Below are 18,128 nucleotides of genomic sequence, written 5' to 3'. Positions count from 1 at the left end.
CCTCAGCTTGCAGGGGTTCCCAGGGGGGCAGAGAGGGCGGCGTGAGGGCGCCTGGAGCTGCGGGCGGGAAGTCGGGAGCAGGAGGAGGAGCAGGAGGAGGAGTAGAGGAAGTCCCCCGTGGCCACCCCGAGGGGAGGGCGGGACGGTGCCCACAGGGAGCGGGTCAGCCGGCGACAAGCGGGGCCGCTGGGCTCGGGCGCCCAGGGGAACTGGCCGCAGGGCGCGCGCGCTCCCCGCCGACCCCCGCGGAAGGGGCGGGGGCGGCGGCGCGCGCGGGGGGGGGCGGCGCGCGCCGGCGCGCGCGGGACGCTGAGCGGGGCGCGCGCGGGCGGGCCGGGGCTGCCCGGGGCGGCCCCCAACGTCGGGGCGCGGCGGGCGGCGGCGGCGGGAGCGCGTCCCGTCCGGGTCCTGAGGAGCCGCCGCCGCCGCCGCCGCCGCTCGCCAACATGGCGGACCTGGAGGCTGTGCTGGCCGATGTCAGCTACCTGATGGCGATGGAGAAGAGCAAGGCGACCCCGGCCGCCCGCGCCAGCAAGAAGATCGTCCTGCCCGAGCCCAGGTACCGGCTCCCCGCGCCCGGGCGCCGCCGCCGCCCCCCGCGCGGCCGCCAGCGACCCCCTGCGTCCGGGAGGGTCGGGCGCTCAGTCCGCCTCTGACCCCCGGGCCGGCGCTGCGGGGAGCGGGCGCCGAGGGGCCGGCCTCGCCGTGCCCGTCTCTGCAATGGGGCTTCGGAGGGCTGTTGAGGGGGGGACTCCGGGAGAGAGCGCCCGGAGTGCCCGGCGCGGCGGCCGGCGAGCAGCGAGCGCCCCTGTGAGGGGTTGTCCGGCTGCGGTGTGACTTCGCTGGACCAAGCCCCGTCCCCGCTCCGCTTCCTGCCCCATCCCTTTCTCTCGGGCCAGCCCCGTCCCTGGGGTCCTCCCTGTTTTAATTGCTGTGCTCCCCTCCTGCCCCATCGCTGTCCTTCCAGCCGCATCTGTGTCACCCCCCTCCTCCCCTCCCGCCCCCACATACGGTCCCCCGCCTGCCCCGTCCGTCCTTCTGCCCGGTGCTGCCTGTCTTTCCCTTGCGCTCCATCCTTACATAGTTCCTTACATAGTTCCTGCGGCTGTGCCCCTTTACAACTCCGTCCTCTCCTCAGCTCCCTCTGGGCGCCTTAGTTGGGGAGTGCAGGCGAGTTGCCTTTTTTTTTTTTTTTTTTGCCCCGGGCACTTAAATTGCCGTTTTCCATGCTCGCTCCCCCTTTTAAGGTCCACCTGGCAGCAAGTAGTGAATTCTGACCCACTTGATTTTCTCTTTGGTACGTGGTGACAGGTCCCACTGGCGGCACTTCATTAAAAGGTTGACATGGGAATCACTTCAAAACGCATGTTGAATGGGTGATTTCAGGCAGAAATTTTGTTTAAATTACCAGCCAAGAACCCGATTGAATTGGCAAGGGTCTTGGTGAGGTCCATACCAAGTTGTAATTTTTTTTGCTTCAGAAATGATTTATTATTGGTGAAGTAATGAAAGACTTGATTAGTTCATATAATTGGCATTACCTATCATTGGCATTAGCCCAGAAAAGGTCATTTATCAGATTAATAGTGAGTTTCAGATAGTGTATCAGAGGATTGGAGTTGGATTCTCCCCACCCCGCCCTTAGCTTCCTTCCTAAATAGCACCATCAGGAGTGGTACAGCAAATGTAGCTCCTTGACGCTTATAGCTCTTCGTGGAATTGATGGTACAATGAGGCATCTTCTTAACGGTGAATTTAAAACTATGTATTTTTGTATATTACTGAAAACTAAAAGTCATTCTCCATTTGAAAGCATCAGCACTTCATGCGTTCTGTGTCTAAGATTGCTTAAATATTACCTTGGCATAAGGGGAAAAAAAAATCTTTCTTGTGATGCTGAGTGATCATCAGATTATTTTTCACAAGTCCAGGAGCCTGAGCCCCACGATATAGAAAATATCAGTCCCTGTGTGCTGTTTGTTGTCAAAAGTCAGATTGTGTACATGAAGGTCTGCTTCCTGAATGTTTTTGGCTCGATTGACAGAGGATGAGATGGCTGGATGGCATCACTGACTCGATGGACGTGAGTCTGAGTGAATTCCGGGAGTTGGTGATGGACAGGGAGGCCTGGTGTGCTGCGATTCATGGGGTCACAAAGAGTCGTACACGACTGAACGACTGATCTGATCTGATCTGATCTGTCCTTTTTAGCCCCTGCATCTGGGTTTTGCAGGGGAGAACCTACTTTGATGAGCAGGAACAGGCAGGAAATGTCAGGAAGAGTGGAAGCCCTTTGGAGCATCGTGAACACAGTGCTCCTGTTCCGGACTTTCACGTGTCCGGAGCTCACTGACAAGCAGTGCTGTTTAAAATTTCTGGCAAATGGAAAGCTAAGTAAAACAGGAACCCTGAGTGAAACCTGAATTTCATTAAAAAAAAAAAAAAAAAAAAACCTGCATTTCTATAAATGTCATATATAACGCTTACTTTCTTTTCCTCTTTTTCTTCCTTAAGGACAGGGAATCCTAAGTATATAAAGTATCTGTATGTAAAATCAACAAATCTTAACTCATGGACAGTTTTTTTTTTTGTGGGGGGGGCGGGGTGACATATACTATTATTAAAATTAGGAACTTGTGTTCATTTTGTTTTTCTTGGTGTTTTGAACTTAATGTGACTTCTGCTTTTTTAATGTCCCTCCTGAGAACATCCTTAGTGCTTAGGGTATCCACTTCCTTGTGTGAAGGCCTTTGTTTTCAGTGACATTCTTTGGTAATGCTCTGTTTAAGGCAGAATTAGTGACAGGCCAGCAGATTTCTCATGACATTTTAGAACTGAGACATAGAAACAGGAGAGTAATTTTAGGAAGCAGCTCTTTAGTAATTGTTATTCTGTTGCTGTTTCTCTCTCTCTCTTTTTTTTTTTTCTCAAGTAGACTTTTGAATCAGGCCATTGGAACATTCTCCAGAGATTCTAACTTGTTTTGAATTTATCTCAACTGGCTTTACTTTTCTCCTGTGACCATTCACATAGTCACTGCCACTTCTTGTGCTGAGCTAGGATTCTGTACGTTGAGATCATCAGGTAAAACATCTTCACATCTTTCTCCAAGTTGGTGGCTCACCTGCTTGATTTGGGGATGGGGTGGGAGGTTGGGGGATTTCTAGAGCTGGTAAGAAAGTAAATTTCATGTGAAAATGCCTCAGCATCATGACTCAAAAGACTAGTGTGATTTCACTCTTTGGTGAAGGATACAGGTCAGATGTTCTCTGATAAGTTTCTATTTCAGCTTCATTTTGAGGAAAGCTGCGTGGTCACCAGCCGCTGGCATTCCTGAGCGAGACGTTTAGCTTTGTATGTTCAGTTTCTAAATGGGAAGCATAAACCTCGCCATTGGTGTATCCCCAGTGACTCTTTTTTCCAGCTAACTATTTGAAGCCACTGTAGCATTTTGTGTGCTTCCTTATTTCACTTACTTCACTGTTTCCTACAGTTTTGCACAGAGAGACAACAGAACAAAGCAATATCCAGCTAATTTCAATGAAATGAGGAGTGTGCAGTCCCCTGCCTATTACGGGAGAGTCTCAGAAAATGGAACATTCTGCCCAGGGGAGATTTTACTTCTCAGAGATGGCAAAGAGGCAACCATTTTGTTAGGCTGACACGTTATTCAGTTAATGAACCAATGAGTGTAAATCCTGTAAAAGCTGCCTGCTTGTTCAAATTATACAACTGCTTTAGTTTACTGAAACATTTGTTGCGCTAATGTGGTGATAATGGGGTCTATTGGTGACAGGCAGCTGTGACCCATGGACGCTCTGTGTGTGCCCAGTTGAAAACACGCACCTTCAGATGTGTGTGCCAGTTGTTCTATGCCATGTTAGGGAAGAAACATTTAATAGGGACTAATTCAGAAACCAAGGCCTGCAAAGGGTCAGCACCTTAAGCCCTGTAGAGTCGGGGCAGCTTTTCCTCTGGTCTCGTTACTCTCATAATCTTTTCTGAACAGCAGGATTCAGTTGACTTGAGTTGACACATTCTTGCAAGAGGTTCAGTCACAAAATCGATCTCTCTTCCAGAGTTTTATTTCTGTTCAGTGGACATTGAAAATTCAGGCTCATCCATCACAAAACTTGTCCTTTCCAAGTCACGGGAAAGCCTGAAAGCCTTTTAAAGAGCCTTTATAATTTTCTAGAAACATTTTCGACTGTCCTGAAGAAGGTTTGTGGTACTGTTTACTCCATGAATTCAGTGCACGGTTGTAGAGCTGTTTTCCTGAGCCAAGCAAGGCCTGGCCTGACAGCTCTTCCTTCAAGGGGCTTACAAGAGCCAACTGACTAGGAAAAGACCCTGATCCTGGGAAAGATTGAGGGCAAGAGGAGAAGGGAGTGACAGAGGATAATTTGGTTGGATAGCATCCCCTACTCAATGGACGTGAGTTTGAGCAAACTCTGGGAGATAGTGAAGGACAGGGAAGCCTGGTGTGCTGTACTTCATGGGGTCGCAAAGAGACATGACTTAGCAACTGAGCAACAAAACTACAACACAGTCTAGTAGGAAATACACAGGGAGTCGAGAAAGATGTGGACTTCATGTGCAATGCCAGAAGATTCTTTTTAACCTTGGACAGGTAGCACAGAGTGGCCTTTACTATTCTGTTTTCACGGATTACAGTATGCCTGCTCAGTGTTTTACAGTAATTTTTAAAGTATCCCCCTTAAAAAGCTGCCTAGCCATAATATACATAGTAATATGGTACTGTGCACCCATCTGCTTTTAAAGTTATTGTAGGTGCTTGGTCTTGAGAAATAGCTTCGTTTTCTTCTGATGTGGAATGGGATATGTTCTGTAATTTCCCAGTTCCAGTCAGCGAGTGACTGGAGGATGATTTGAAAGATTCCTCTCCATTTGACTTGGAGGGTGTTCTATGCCTGCATGGCCAGCTCTGAACTAGAGTCAGGGTTGAACGAACAAACAGCCTTCAGGAAAAAAGCGCTCATCATTGTCGATAGGAGCATTTCTATGTATGAAGCAGTGTGTGCTGCTTTTTCTCTAAGCTACACTTTCCAAATGTAATTTATTCTGACCTTTCAGCTATTACTTCATTCTTGGTCAAAGTTAATTTGTGCCAGAGACTTGAAGAGGTAAGGGCTGCATGCAGTCAGGAGTTCTTAGAAATAGATGTTCCCTTGCATTCAGTTTGGGGCCCAGAATCTGCCCAAGTCAAGCATTGTAAAAGGCTTGTGTCAAGAGCCCAGTTAATGTCTTTGAGTTCAGGCAGTCCCAGCTCTTAGAAGCGATGTGTTTTGAGCCAGCCTCTTAAAAGAACCTCCTCAGTACCCTAAATTGGGCTTCGGCAAACATCTGTTTGGACCCAGTGTCTTCAAGGCTCAAAGAAGGGATGCTTCAGTCTTCAGCAGGTGGATGGCAAGCAGAGTAAGAGATGGGCCAGAGCAGAGAGGACACCCGGGGTCCCTGCAGCCCCGTCAAGCGAGAGGGAAGCTTAAATTCCCCAAGGCAGTGATGTGCTAACCACCATTCAGCGAGAGCGCCCCCGCTGCCGGGCAGTTTGCACCTTGAGGGCATGTGTTCCCCACAAGAGTCTTGTCAGGTGATCAGCATCGGCCCCGTCTTCCGAAGAAGCAGGTGCCCAGGGAGGTTGAGGAACCCAGCCCAGGTGACCGCTCACCGTGGCTGAGGCAGGAGCCGGATTCAAGCCCAGGTTTCCCAGAGCCCGGCTGCTTTCCATCATGCTGTGCCATCTCACGCTTCTGGGTGCGGATTCAGCCAGCTGCCAGGGCAGCATTGGAAAGTCAGGACCATCCTCAGAGACTGATAGAGAACAGCTATTCCTCTGGGACCTGAGAAATCGGTAATTATGACTAAGTGAATAAGCAGTTTCTGCCTTATTTCCCAGGAGGAGCTCGGGGGGTTAAATGCCTGTTCTGTTTAACACGAGAAGTGCGATCTCACTGCTGTTAATGAGAAATTGTATAATAATAGACCGCCTCACCCTCTGGCCGCCCAACAGGATTTCTGTCTCTGTTATCATTTAGAGAAAAGGGCAGCCCAGGCTGCCCACTCTCCCCCTCCTGCTCCCCCCTCCCCCACCCCCAATTTTTTTCCTTTTCCGGGAAAAGGATAAAAGGAACAAAACTGTCTTTTTGGCTTTATTTGCAATAAAAATCACTTTCTCATTCAAATAATCTTCCTCTGTTAGAAAACTGTCTTTGAGGACAGCTGTAGGTGAAAATGCATTTTCTGTGCCTGATGGTCTGTCCTTGTTTTCTGGACATGGGCGGTGGGGAAGTGGAAACGATGAACCTGGCAACTCTGGCTTTCTTACTGTCAAGTCATTTGCCTGCAAAGTCATTTGCATGCTGATGAGGCTGTGTGATCCGGAGCCACCGCTGCCTCTCCTCTTTTTCACTTCTTTATCTTTCTCTGTTTTTACTGAAAGAAAAGAAAGTGCAAGTGCAAGTCCCTCAGTCGCATCCAACTCCTTGGGACCCCATGGACGATATAGTCCATGGAATTCTCCAGGCCAGAACACTGGAGTGGGTGGCCTTTCCCTTCTCCAGGGGATCTTCCCAAGCCAGGGATCCAATCCAGGTCTCCCGCATTGCAGGTGGATTCTTTACCAGCTGAGCCACAGGGAAGCCCAAGAACACTGGAGTGGGTAGCCTATCCCTTCTCCAGGGGATCTTCCTGACCCAGGAATTGAACCGGGGTCTCCTGCATCACAGGTGGATTTTTTACCAACTGAGCTATGAGGAAAGCCCCCTGGTTTTATTACCGATTAGAATTTAGAACCCTGGGGCCTTTTTGGATTGCTGTGTGGGTCTGAAGGAGAAGAGGGTGTCAGAAGACCAGATGGTTGGATGGCATCACCAATGCGACGGACATGAACTTGGGCAAACTTCGGGAGATGGTGAGGGCCAGGCTGGTGTGCTGCAGTCCAGAATGGGGCTGAGAAGAGTCGGATGTGACTGGGCGACTGAACAACAATGGGTCGGAACTGCAGCAAGCTCCTCCTCTCCTCTAAATATTTCTCCTAATTTTGGAAATCTTTTGGGTCACCTGTGCTTCAGCTTCAGTGTGAAGCCAAAGCACATTTGTGGTACTTTATAAGATAGTAAAGAAAAAGCCCATTAGAGAACACAGTGAAGATATTTTTGCAGTTCATCTATTTTGTGCCTGGTGGTTTGTAAGAGTCAGCCTTGGCCCAGCCTTGGACTTGTACTCTTGTTCTCTCCCATTTCCTTCTTCCAGGGTTTCGAGAGCAGGAAAAACTGATTATGTGAAAGTCGCCTGGCCAGACCTTCATCCTCAGTGAACTCGAAGGCCAGCTGTCCTTATCGCTGGGCCCTCATTTTCCTGTGCCCTCCCTCCTACCTGCCATATTGTCCAAGGAGAGAAAGTTCTAGACTAGGAAGTACAGCCCTGATTCCACTGGCAGTTTGCCACAGGCCCTTCTTACGTCACTTAATATCAGTGTATGCAGTTTCCCCATCTGTGCAATATGATATCTGTTCTTTTCTGATCACAAACTGTCCCCCAAGTCTCTGTCTTTTTAGAGCATTTTCTATCCATACATTTGTGAGCAGGAGAGAACATTCATTTCAAACACAGAGAACGCAAGAGAAAGAAGAGTGAAAGAAATGTGAAAAGATAGTTTTTCTTTATTTACACCCTGTGGTTGTGGTTGGGATTATACACAAGACAAGACATAACACCCTTAAAAAAGTACAAAACGGTAGCGGATAAAGGCTGTGTTGCATGGAGACTGTGGACAGCGGCTGGGCTTGGAAGGCAGGACTTCTGGAAAGTTGCGTTGTTGACCCCAGTAGGTGAATTTCTCAGGTTTCTCCTCAGTGTTCTTCCTCCAGCTGTTTGTGGCAGTGCTGTTTGTCTAGAACCTTCTGCTCACTGTGCCTTGCTTGGTTCTTTTCCTTTCTTTCCTTCTTCTCCCTTTTTTCTTCTCTCCCTCTCTTCCCTCCGTTTTCTTCCATCCATCCATCCAATAGGCTCTGGACTATGTTGGCTTCAGTACCTAAGAGTTCATAAGTGAGCCATTCTTAAAAAATAGATAATTTAGCAATTGAGAGAGTTGACATCCTCAGAAAGTCTTTGTGTCAGTAAAATGAACCAAAAATCATAATCTGAAAGCAGCTGGCTTCAGTGCGTTGAGCATAAGGTGATGCATTCTCGTCTTCCTCAGACATCCACAGATACGTGTTAATAACCTAGCGTTGTCGTAGCTCCTGTTTGAAAAGATCTTGGAGGGCGTCCAGTCTAGTCCTGCGTTGGGAGGGCTACCTCCCTCTCCAGCATCCAGCCAGGGTCATCTCTGGGAGCATCTCTGGAAGAGATGTGTCAGAAAGCGCTTTCTCTCTTTTTCTCCCCCAACGGGATATATATATTTTAATTGGAGGATTGTTGCTTTACAATGTTGTGTTAGTTTCTGCAACAGCGTGAATCAGCTCTATGCATACATGCATCCTCTCCCTCTGGGGAGCCTCCCTCCCACCGCTCCCCCCACCCTTTTATTTTCATAGGATTTTTTTTTTAATTGAAGTATAATGGAAAGCTCTCTTGTAATTCATCCTGTGCACAGATCGCTCTCGCTCCTTTCTTGATCCTGCAAAACAAGTTTAATTCATTTGCAAAGTAGTAGATCTTCAGTCTCTTGAATGCAGCTACCTCAGCCCCCGTGGCTGCTGTGGGGAACTGACTTATTGCCTTTAGTTGTTCCTCATGTCACGCTGAAGCCTGCCTGCTGCTCTGTAATCTACACTCATCAGTCTGAATATTACCTACCAGAGTAGAATATTAAAATTTATGAAGACGAAAAAGGTATCTGCAAAATTACTGTAATAAATACGGTGATGGCAGAGCTGTTAAATCCAACATCAAGTGTATGATTGAGTCCCCCTGAAAGTTCCATTACAGGGCGAACATTTTTGGTCCCGTGAATGATTCTTAAATTTCATTTTACTGGTTTGGTTAGGGGATCGGTTGTTTCCATAAACGGTCAGAGTTTGGAAGCTAAGCGTGGGCTCCCCGAGTATTGTGACAGTGACTGCCTTTGACCAGTGCTGAGTGCCTGGCATTGTCTGTTTCTCAGATAATCATAGGCTAAACTATTTCAGGAAGAAACTGAGCTTCCATTAAGCTGAAAAGATCCATCTCCTGAGGGTTAGAGAATGTTTGTTTCATGTGTTCAAAAATTGACAACTCTGTTAGCTGGGGAAGCAGCAAGTTTCTTTATTTTCAGCCAGAAAACTTTCTTGTATGACACGTTCGTAGTGTTTGTATTTTGTGTCATTAGGTCAGTCCATTGCTCTTTATTTAGAAAGATGACTGGTGATATTTCCAGGTCATTTCTTCTACATCTTCTGTATCTGTATTGCTTTTGATAAAGATTTAAGTTAAAAATGAACTGAGATGTGAAGGCATTTGCACAGCTGTTAAATACTGTAGGCTTTCATTTTGCATCATGAAAATGTCTTAAGGCATCTGTGACATTTTCAATAGATCTTCTTTTAAAAATACAGGGCTTTTTTTCTTCTTCTTCTATTTTTTGGCCTCTCCGTGCAGCATGTGGGATCTTAGTTCTCTGACTAGGGATCGAACCTGTGCCCCCTGCAGTGGAAGCAAGATGTCTTAACTTCTGGACTGGCAGGTAGGTCTCCCAAATATGAGGCTTTTGGTGGTGGGGTGGGGGATCTGTACCACATGTAGAAAGAAACTCATCCTAATAGAAAAGGTCAGGGGACTTTCATCTTTAAAAGGCCTTGCTGTTTTCAGCTACACATGCTGATTCTTTCCTCCTATTATAATGACACCCTGCGTGGGAAAGGGATTACACGGTGGATCTTGCCACTGCAACCCTGAGTACAGAATAGAATGGAGAGTTGGCTCTGCTCCCTTGTTGTGTTCCATTTTGGAAGCACTGCCTTCTCTTTTGTTGCCAGTGGCCGTGGAAGAAAACATTATTTTATCAAAACACCCCTCTAGAATTGAGCTAGAAGAGAAAGGTGTTCTCTGCACAATAGCAGTTTCTAAGCAAAGGGTGAGAGGATGCTTATGCTAATGAAGAAAGTGAAATCGAAGTGTTAGTAGTAGCTCAATCATGTCTGACTCTTTGCGACCCTATATACTATAGCCTGCCAGGCTCCTCTGTCCATGGAATTCTCCAGGCAAGAATACTGGAGTGGTTGCCATTTCCTTCTTCAGGGGATTGTCCTGACTCAGGGATCAAACCTGAATCTCTTGCATTTCAGGCAGATTCTTTACCATCTGAGTCATCAGAGAAGTGCCCCCCCCCCAAAAAAAAAACCCATCAAAAACCTGTTGAGACTTTTGTATTCAGGGATTTCTTAAGGTTTAACCATTTGGTTGATTGTTTAATTCCATGTGGAAAACCGGGCAGCACCTTCATGTTTCCGTCCTTTAAATAAAGTGTCCTGCTTGACAGGGGGTTGACGTTTCAAATTATTAAGAAAAAATAATCCAAGTTACTCTGTAAGAGAAGCTTGTTTTCTCTGGCTGTGTCCTGCCAGAAAGATCTGATGAAGTAGCTGATGCATACTCCTTTGTGTAAGATCACAGTTTTAAGGTAAACATTCTGGCCCTATGGGTATCTCACGACTCCCTGGCATGGGGTAGGTGGCAAGAGAACAGTAGAAAAAGCCAGACTGTAGTTTTGAGGGGCCTCAGTGGTCCTAACCTGATAAAATTCTTTCTCCACTCTTAAGAGACATTCTCCTAAACTAGGGTGTGAACCGGATTAGAATTAATTACACTGATCCTGATGGGAGATCTACTTGTTGGGCTTATCAGTTAGGTTTGAACACGTTATCTTATTAAACCCAATGACGTCTGTTCATCTGTTTCATGTTTATGCAAGAGATTTGAATTTAGATTAAAAAAAAAAACCTGCATTAATGCTTGTGTATAGTGCTTTGCAGTTTTACATGTATTGGATCTTTCTTGTTAGCTTTTCAAGTTGTCCTCTGTAGTCGGTAGACAGTTGAGAAAGGAAAAAGACAACTACTTGAGACATGTCACGTGGAGACATTGAGGAGGGTACTGTGTCTGGAGGGACAGCTGGTGCTCTCCTCAGACACCAGGGTCTTTCCTGTGGTCCCAGGGGTGGTCTTCCGCCTGCAGACTCAGAAACTGGATTCTGTCATCGCAGAGTCTCTCTCTGCCTCCTGATGTGAAGTTCACATCCATAAGCCGAGTTGGGCCCAACTAACACCTTCTCTTTTTCAAGGCCGGTGGTTCTTATTTAAAGACCCCTTGGAGAATCTGATGAGCTAGAGGCTCCCCCTCCCCCGCCCCAAAATGCACGGACTCACCTGGTTGATTCATCTCAAAAGCTCCACTGTAGCTGGAGTGTCAGATTGATATTCAGCGCTGGCTGTCAAGGAGCCTGGCTGGCTGAAGGCCCTGTGACCCGAGCGTCCCCTCTGGAAGGCTGCCCCTGTGGATGTGGTGCAGACGCAGGCAGCACAGGCCGGTGGCCGGAGGGCTCAGAAGGTCTGGCCCCTGGCTCGGCAGCCACGGGAGCCAGGACCAGGTCGTTTCTCCAGAGTGGCTTTACCCTGGGTGTGAAATCCGTGAGTACCCTGAGGGTGAGACGCCCCGTCCACACTTCCACGTTTCCTGTTCTGACTGGTGCCAGGCCTCCACTGGAGTCATAGCACAGTTGCTGAAGCCGCAGCTAAGGCTTGCTAGCCGAGGAGCCTCGGGCATTTCTCTGCCCTTTGTGTTATGCCTTGATTTAAAATTTTCATTCTCCAAGGGCAAGCTTTTTCCCTTATTTCCACATTCTGGGAACCGGCTCCACAATACTCAGCATCCCCATTTGAGGAGAAAGTCCAGGTTCAGAGTGACGGTAACAGCTCAAGATCACCTTGGTAGCAAATGGCGCAGTTGAGCCTCAGTTCAAATTCTGTGCGTTTTAATGGACACCCACAGACTACCTTCTGCCACATGAATCTTCTAAACAAAGAAGGTTCTCGGGTTTGGGTAGAGGAACATTGTCAATTTCAGACTTCAGTAACACAGTTTGGAAATTCGTTGTCTTCATTCAATCTGGAGGTCAACTGCTGGGATCTGATGAGATGCTGCTCCAGTAGTTACATATCCTTTGACCGGAGATGTTGAGTTAATCAGAAGTATATGCATATTTCCTGAAAAAGTGAGATGTCATAAATTTCATGTTAAATAATAGGACACTTATTACTAGTGATGACACTTTTAAATTCAGAATAGCTACATGTCAGGGGTTCATGATACTTTCTTAACCCCGAACACATTTTCTTCATTTCTGATGCACCCTTATTTCAAAAAGCAAAATTAAAATTCACATCTCTGCCTGTCAGTAGGTAAATGGGGATCCTCAGCTTGAAGACACTTGTCGGGTACTTGAGATGCATTAAAGATTTTTTTGTTACATTGATGAATCTTGTTAGTGGTAGCTTCTAAATTATGACAGAAAGTTAATGGAACAGGTTGCCTATGTAACCTTCAGAAAGGTCATTGAGCTTACATGGGGATGGAACTCTTTGTCAGGGACACTTCAGCGAGTCCATCTAGAGCTCACCTTCTTCGCCTGGTGATGTGTGTTCAGCTCTTCCTTGTCAGTAATGTAGAGATGGGACTTCCCTGGTGGCTCAGTAGTAAAAAACCTGCCTGCCAATGTAGGAGACGTGGGTTTGGTCCCTGGGTTGGGAAGATCCCCTGGAGAAAGAAATGGCAACCCACTCCAGTATTCTTGCCTGAGAAATCCCATGGACAGAGGATTCTGGTGGGCTACAGTCCATGGGGTCGCAAAGAGTCAGACACGACTGAGCAACTAACAACAACAAAATTCCTAGTTGATCATGAGAGATTCATCTTCATGGAGGACTTGCAGCAAATCAAGAGGAAATTGCAGAAAATCAGAAGAAATGAAAGAATTAGGGGAAAAAAACAACCCATCATTTTGCAACTTTTGCTGAAAGTCGATTTAAGTAAAGATCATCAGTGTATGAAACCATTAAATGAAAGGTTGATGGGGGAATTTTAAATGGAGAGGTCAGACTTTCAGACTTTACCAGTTAGTGAATTTTCACCTCACTAATGTTGGGGCTCAGGACAGGCCAACCCCCAAATGGGCCAAAGTGATATATCGATTATTTTGAATTAAGATTACTTAAGAAACAACCACTGTAAGAAAGACACTCTGACCCTCCTTTGTGGCCCTGAGAGCAGAAAATAAATCTCGCAGGTGAAAGGTACCCTCCCGCCACTGAGGGAGACAGACAGCCCTTATCACCAGAGACAGAGCCCAGGCCGAGAAGGCCGTGTGAACAAGCCTTGTTTCTTCCTTGCTAATTCACTACCCTAAGCCCAGATCTCTTTCAGGTATTCACAAATGTATTGTTTCTTTGTGTAAAAGGTATAAAAGCTGACAGCTTTGATCATTTCTTTAGGTCCTGTTGCTATGAGACCTCTGTACGTGTGAATTAAATTTGTGTGTGTGTGTGTGTTTTTTTTTCTCCTGTTACTGTGTCTTGCATCCATTTAATTATCAGACCAGCCAAAAGAACTCAAGAGAGGAGGGGCGGAAACGTCCTCCTTTCCAGCCCTGTGTCTCCTGATATGAGGCAGCCTGAAGATGGTGTAGTGAACAGTCCTTCCCTCAAAGATGGACCTGAATGTATCCAAGTCTTCAGAGCTGACTTGCAGCATACAGGAAATGCGGAGACAGAGGAACACATTGAGTGATTTTATGAGGACACAAACAACGTGTCCAGGTGGGGGCCATCCTTCAGGACTACCGTCCTGGTCTCCTCAGGAAGTCACTGGCATGAAGATGACAAGTGACTGGTGGGGATGGAGGGGCAATCGAGGGTAAAACAGAATTAACAGATAATGATCAAATGAATGTGCAGATCTTGATCTGATCTTGATTCAAACCTAACTGGGCTTCCCACATGGTGCAGTGCTAAAGACTCTCCCTGCCAACGCAGGAGACACGAGAGATGTGGGTTTGATCCTTGGGTCAGGAAGATCCCCTGGAGTAGGAAGTGGCAACCCACTCCAGTATTCTTGCCTGGAAAATTCCATGGACAGAGGAGCCTGGTGGGCTACAGTCCATGAGGTCAGACATGACTGAGCACTGCACTGTACTTCAAACCCGGCTCTACAGAAGACACCTCTGAGAGAATCCTGGAAATTTGATTTAGGAAATGGGTATTAGATCTTCAGGAATTATTGTGATTTCCAGAGTGGGGTTGGGAAGAGACAACGGACCCTGTTTATGGAAGGAAAGTTTCTGTAATTTTCAGAAATGCAGGTGGAAGTAGTAAAGGTAAAATGATATGCAGTCTGAGATTTGCTTTTAAATGCTTAAAAAAAAAAAAAAAAGTGAGGGTGAGAATGGAAGCCAGCTAAAATCTTAACAGCTGTCCACAGGGTGTTGACTGATGGATCATGGGCGTTCACACTACCGGTCTGTACTTTTGCACGTTTGAAAAATTTTACAAAAGGTTTTAAAAACAAGGGTAGATGACTCCGTGTGAGGATCACGACTGTCTTCGGATCCGGCTGGTGATAGCCTCGTGATGTCCCGGTGTCGCGTGTTACCAGCGCTGGTGACAGGTATCACTTCCTATGACGCACTCTACGGAGACTCTAAATGTCCTGCATCTCAAAGAACAGCCGATGAGCGCCGTGAAAACTGCATTAGATGACTCGAGAAGAGGCTCCGTGGCACTGATTTCAAAGATACGGGTAGAGTCGTAGTGAGTTCATTTGCAGCCAGAGTTCTGACTAATCCAAGTCCTTGTGGATGAATTTACAACCTTTGGATCAGAAGACTTCTCACTGGAGGATGACGGGGGAAAAAAAAGATGCAAAAATATCCAAGAGAGAAAGCATGTTAAGACACGAAACTTTAGAAAATGATTTACCCGTTTACTCACTGAAGACAAGACGATTTCACCGAACCTCATTCAGTTATGAGTATCTATTAAATCATAGTTCTGATGTTTACATTTAGCAGGAAAAAAATGACAGCCCATGCTGTTTAAGATGGTCTACCCTTGAAGCATGCATTCCATGCCTAATGAGACTCTGTAATGTGATTCTCTGTCACTGAGATTACTTGAACACATTTCTATATTTAAATTACATGAATATTAATTTGTCAGAATAATTTCTTTAAAATAAATGTTTTGTAATGCATTGCTCTAAACCAGACCTCACCAACTAATTACCAGTAAGACTAGTATGAAGAAAAATAAAACTTAAGTCAGAGCAAATCTGGATAAATGGTGTGGCGGGGGGTGGGGGTTACAAGGTATTTCTAGATTGGAAGACTCAGTATTGAAAAGATGTCAGTTCAGTTCAGTCACTCAGTCGTGTCCGACTCTTTGCGACCCCATGAATCACAGCACACTAGGCCTCCCTGTCCATCACCAACTCCCGGAGTTCACTCAGACTCACGTCCATCGAGTCAGTGATGCCGTCCAGCCATCTCATCCTCTGTCCGTCCCCTTCTCCTCCTGCCCCCAATCCCTCCCAGCATCAGAGTCTTTTCCAATGAGTCAACTCTTCACATGAGGTGGCCAAAGTACTGGAGTTTCAGCTTTTGCATCATTCTTTCCAAAGAAATCCCAGGGCTAATCTCCTTCAGAATGGACTGGTTGGATCTCCTTGCTGTCCAAGGGACTCTCAAGAGTCTTCTCCAACACCACAGTTCAAAAGCATCAGTTGTTCGGCACTCAGCTTTCTTTATAGCCCAACTCTCACATCCATACATGACTACTGGAAAAACCATAGCTTTGACTAGACGGACCTTTGTTGGCAAAGTGATGTCTCTGCTTTTCAATATGCTATCTAGGTTGGTCATAACTTTTCTTCCAAGGAGTAAGCGTCTTTTAATTTCATGGCTGCAGTCACCATCCGCAGTGATTTTGGAGCCCAGAAAAATAAAGTCTGACACTGTTTCCACTGTTTCCCCATCTATTTCCCATGAAGTGATGGGACTGGATGCCATGATCTTCGTTTTCTGAATGTTGACCTTTAAGCCAACTTTTTCACTCTCCTCTTTCACTTTCATCAAGAGGCTTTTTAGTTCCTCTTCACTTTCTGCCATAAGGGTGGTGTCATCTGCATATCTGAGGTTATTGATATTTCTCCCGGCAGCCTTGATTCCAGCTTGTGCTTCCTCCAGCCCAGCGTTTCTCATGATGTACTCTGCATAGAAGTTAAATAAGCAGGGTGACAATATACAGCCTTGACGTACTCCTTTTCCTATTTGGAACCAGTCTGTTGTTGCATGTCAAGTTCTAACTGTTGCTTCCTGACCTTCATACAAATTTCTCAAGAGGCCGGTCAGGTGGTCTGGTATGCCCATCTCTTTCAGAATTTTCCACAGTTTATTGTGATCCACACAGTCAAAGGCTTTGGCATAGTCAGTAAAGCAGAAGTAGATGTTTTTCTGGAACTCTCTTGCTTTTTCGATGATCCAGCGGATGTTGGCAATTTGTTCTCTGGTTCCTCTGCCTTTTCTAAAACCAGCTTGAACATCAGGAAGTTCACGGTTCACATATTGCTGAAGCCTGGCTTGGAGAATTTTGAGCATTACTTTACTAGCGTGTGAGATGAGTGCAATTGTGCGGTAGTTTGAGCATTCTTTGGCATTGCCTTTCTTTGGGATTGGGATGAAAACTGATCTTTTCCAGTCCTGTGGCCACTGCTGAGTTTTCCAAATTTGCTGGCATATTGAGTGCAGCACTTTCACAGCATCATCTTTCAGGATTTGAAATAGCTCACCTGGAATTCCATCACCTCCACTAGCTTTGTTCGTAGTGATGCTTTCTAAGGCCCACTTGACTTCACATTCCAGGATATCTGGCTCTATGTGAGTGATCACACCATCATGATTATCTGGGTCATGAGGATCTTTTTTGTACAGTTCTTCTGTGTATTCTTGCCACCTCTTCTTAATATCTTCTGCTTCTGTTTGGTCCATACCATTTCTATCCTTTATCGAGCCCATCTTTGCATGAAACGTTCCCTTGGTATCTTTGATTTTCTTGAAGAGATCCCTAGTCTTTCCCATTCTGTTGTTTTCCTCTCTTTCTTTGCATTGATCGCTGAGGAAGGCTTTCTTATCTCTTCTTGTTATTCTTTGGAACTCTGCATTCAGATGCTTATATCTTTCCTTTTCTGCTTTGCTTTTTGCTTCTCTTCTTTTCACAGCTATTTGTAAGGCTTCCTCAGACAGCCATTTTGCTTTTTTGCATTTCTTTTCCATGCGGATGGTCTTGATCCCTGTCTCCTGTACAATGTCATGAATCTCATTCCATAGTTCATCAGGCGCTCTATCTATCAGATCTAGTCCCTTAAATCTATTTCTCACTTCCACTGTATAATCATAAGGGATTTGATTTAGGTCATACCTGAATGTTCTAGTGGTTTTCCCTACTTTCTTCAATTTAAGTCTGAATTTGGCAATAAGGAGTTCATGATCTGAGCCACAGTCAGCTCCTGGTCTTGTTTTTGTTGACTGTATAGAGCTTCTCCATCTTTGGCTGCAAAGAATATAATCAGTCTGATTTCGGTGTTGAACATCTGGTGATATCCATGTGTAGAGTCTTCTCTTGTGTTGTTGGAAGAGGGTGTTTGCTATGACCAGTGCATTTTCTTGGCAAAACTCTATTAGCCTTTGTCCTGCTTCATTCCTACTCCAAGGCCAAATTTGCCTGTTACTCCAGGTGTTTCTTGACTTCCTACTTTTGCATTCCAGTCCCCTATAATGAAAAGGACATCTTTTTTGGGTGTTAGTTCTAAAAGGTCTTGTAGGTCTTCATAGAACCATTCAACTTCAGCTTCTTCAGCATTACTGGTTGGGGCATAGACTTGGATTACTTGGCATTTAGCACGGGCGGCTGCGACTGGTGCCCTTAGCGTGGCCGAGAGGAGCTACCCCACGTCCAAGGTCAGGTGTGGCGGCCGGGAGGAGCTACCCCACGTCCGAAAAGATGTCAGTTCTCTTCAAATTAACCTTATCACAATCCAGATCTGAATGAGAATTTTAAAGAATGTGATAAGCTTGTCTTCAT

The 18,128-nt window shown here is 46.1% G+C and overlaps 1 protein-coding gene across 3 annotated transcripts in view; it reads left to right on the top strand.

Moving 5' to 3' along the window:
• The first annotated feature begins 384 nt into the window (after positions 1-384).
• The window catches only part of GRK3 (G protein-coupled receptor kinase 3), a 121,213-nt gene continuing 103,469 nt past the window's right edge, over positions 385-18,128 (top strand). For 2 of the 3 annotated variants that reach the window (XM_070385944.1, XM_070385943.1), the window contains exon 1: positions 385-559. In XM_070385944.1, coding sequence (XP_070242045.1) covers positions 447-559 — 113 coding nt within the window. In that variant the 5' untranslated portion in view covers positions 385-446. The remainder of the gene's footprint in view (positions 560-18,128) is intronic. The other variant, XM_070385946.1, reaches the window with a different exon arrangement.

This window comes from Bos mutus, chromosome 17, assembly GCF_027580195.1.
Source record: "Bos mutus isolate GX-2022 chromosome 17, NWIPB_WYAK_1.1, whole genome shotgun sequence".
In the NCBI taxonomy this organism is placed as follows: domain Eukaryota; kingdom Metazoa; phylum Chordata; class Mammalia; order Artiodactyla; family Bovidae; genus Bos; species Bos mutus.
Note: the sequence above shows the minus strand (reverse complement) of the source record. Positions and strands in the feature narration are given on the sequence as shown.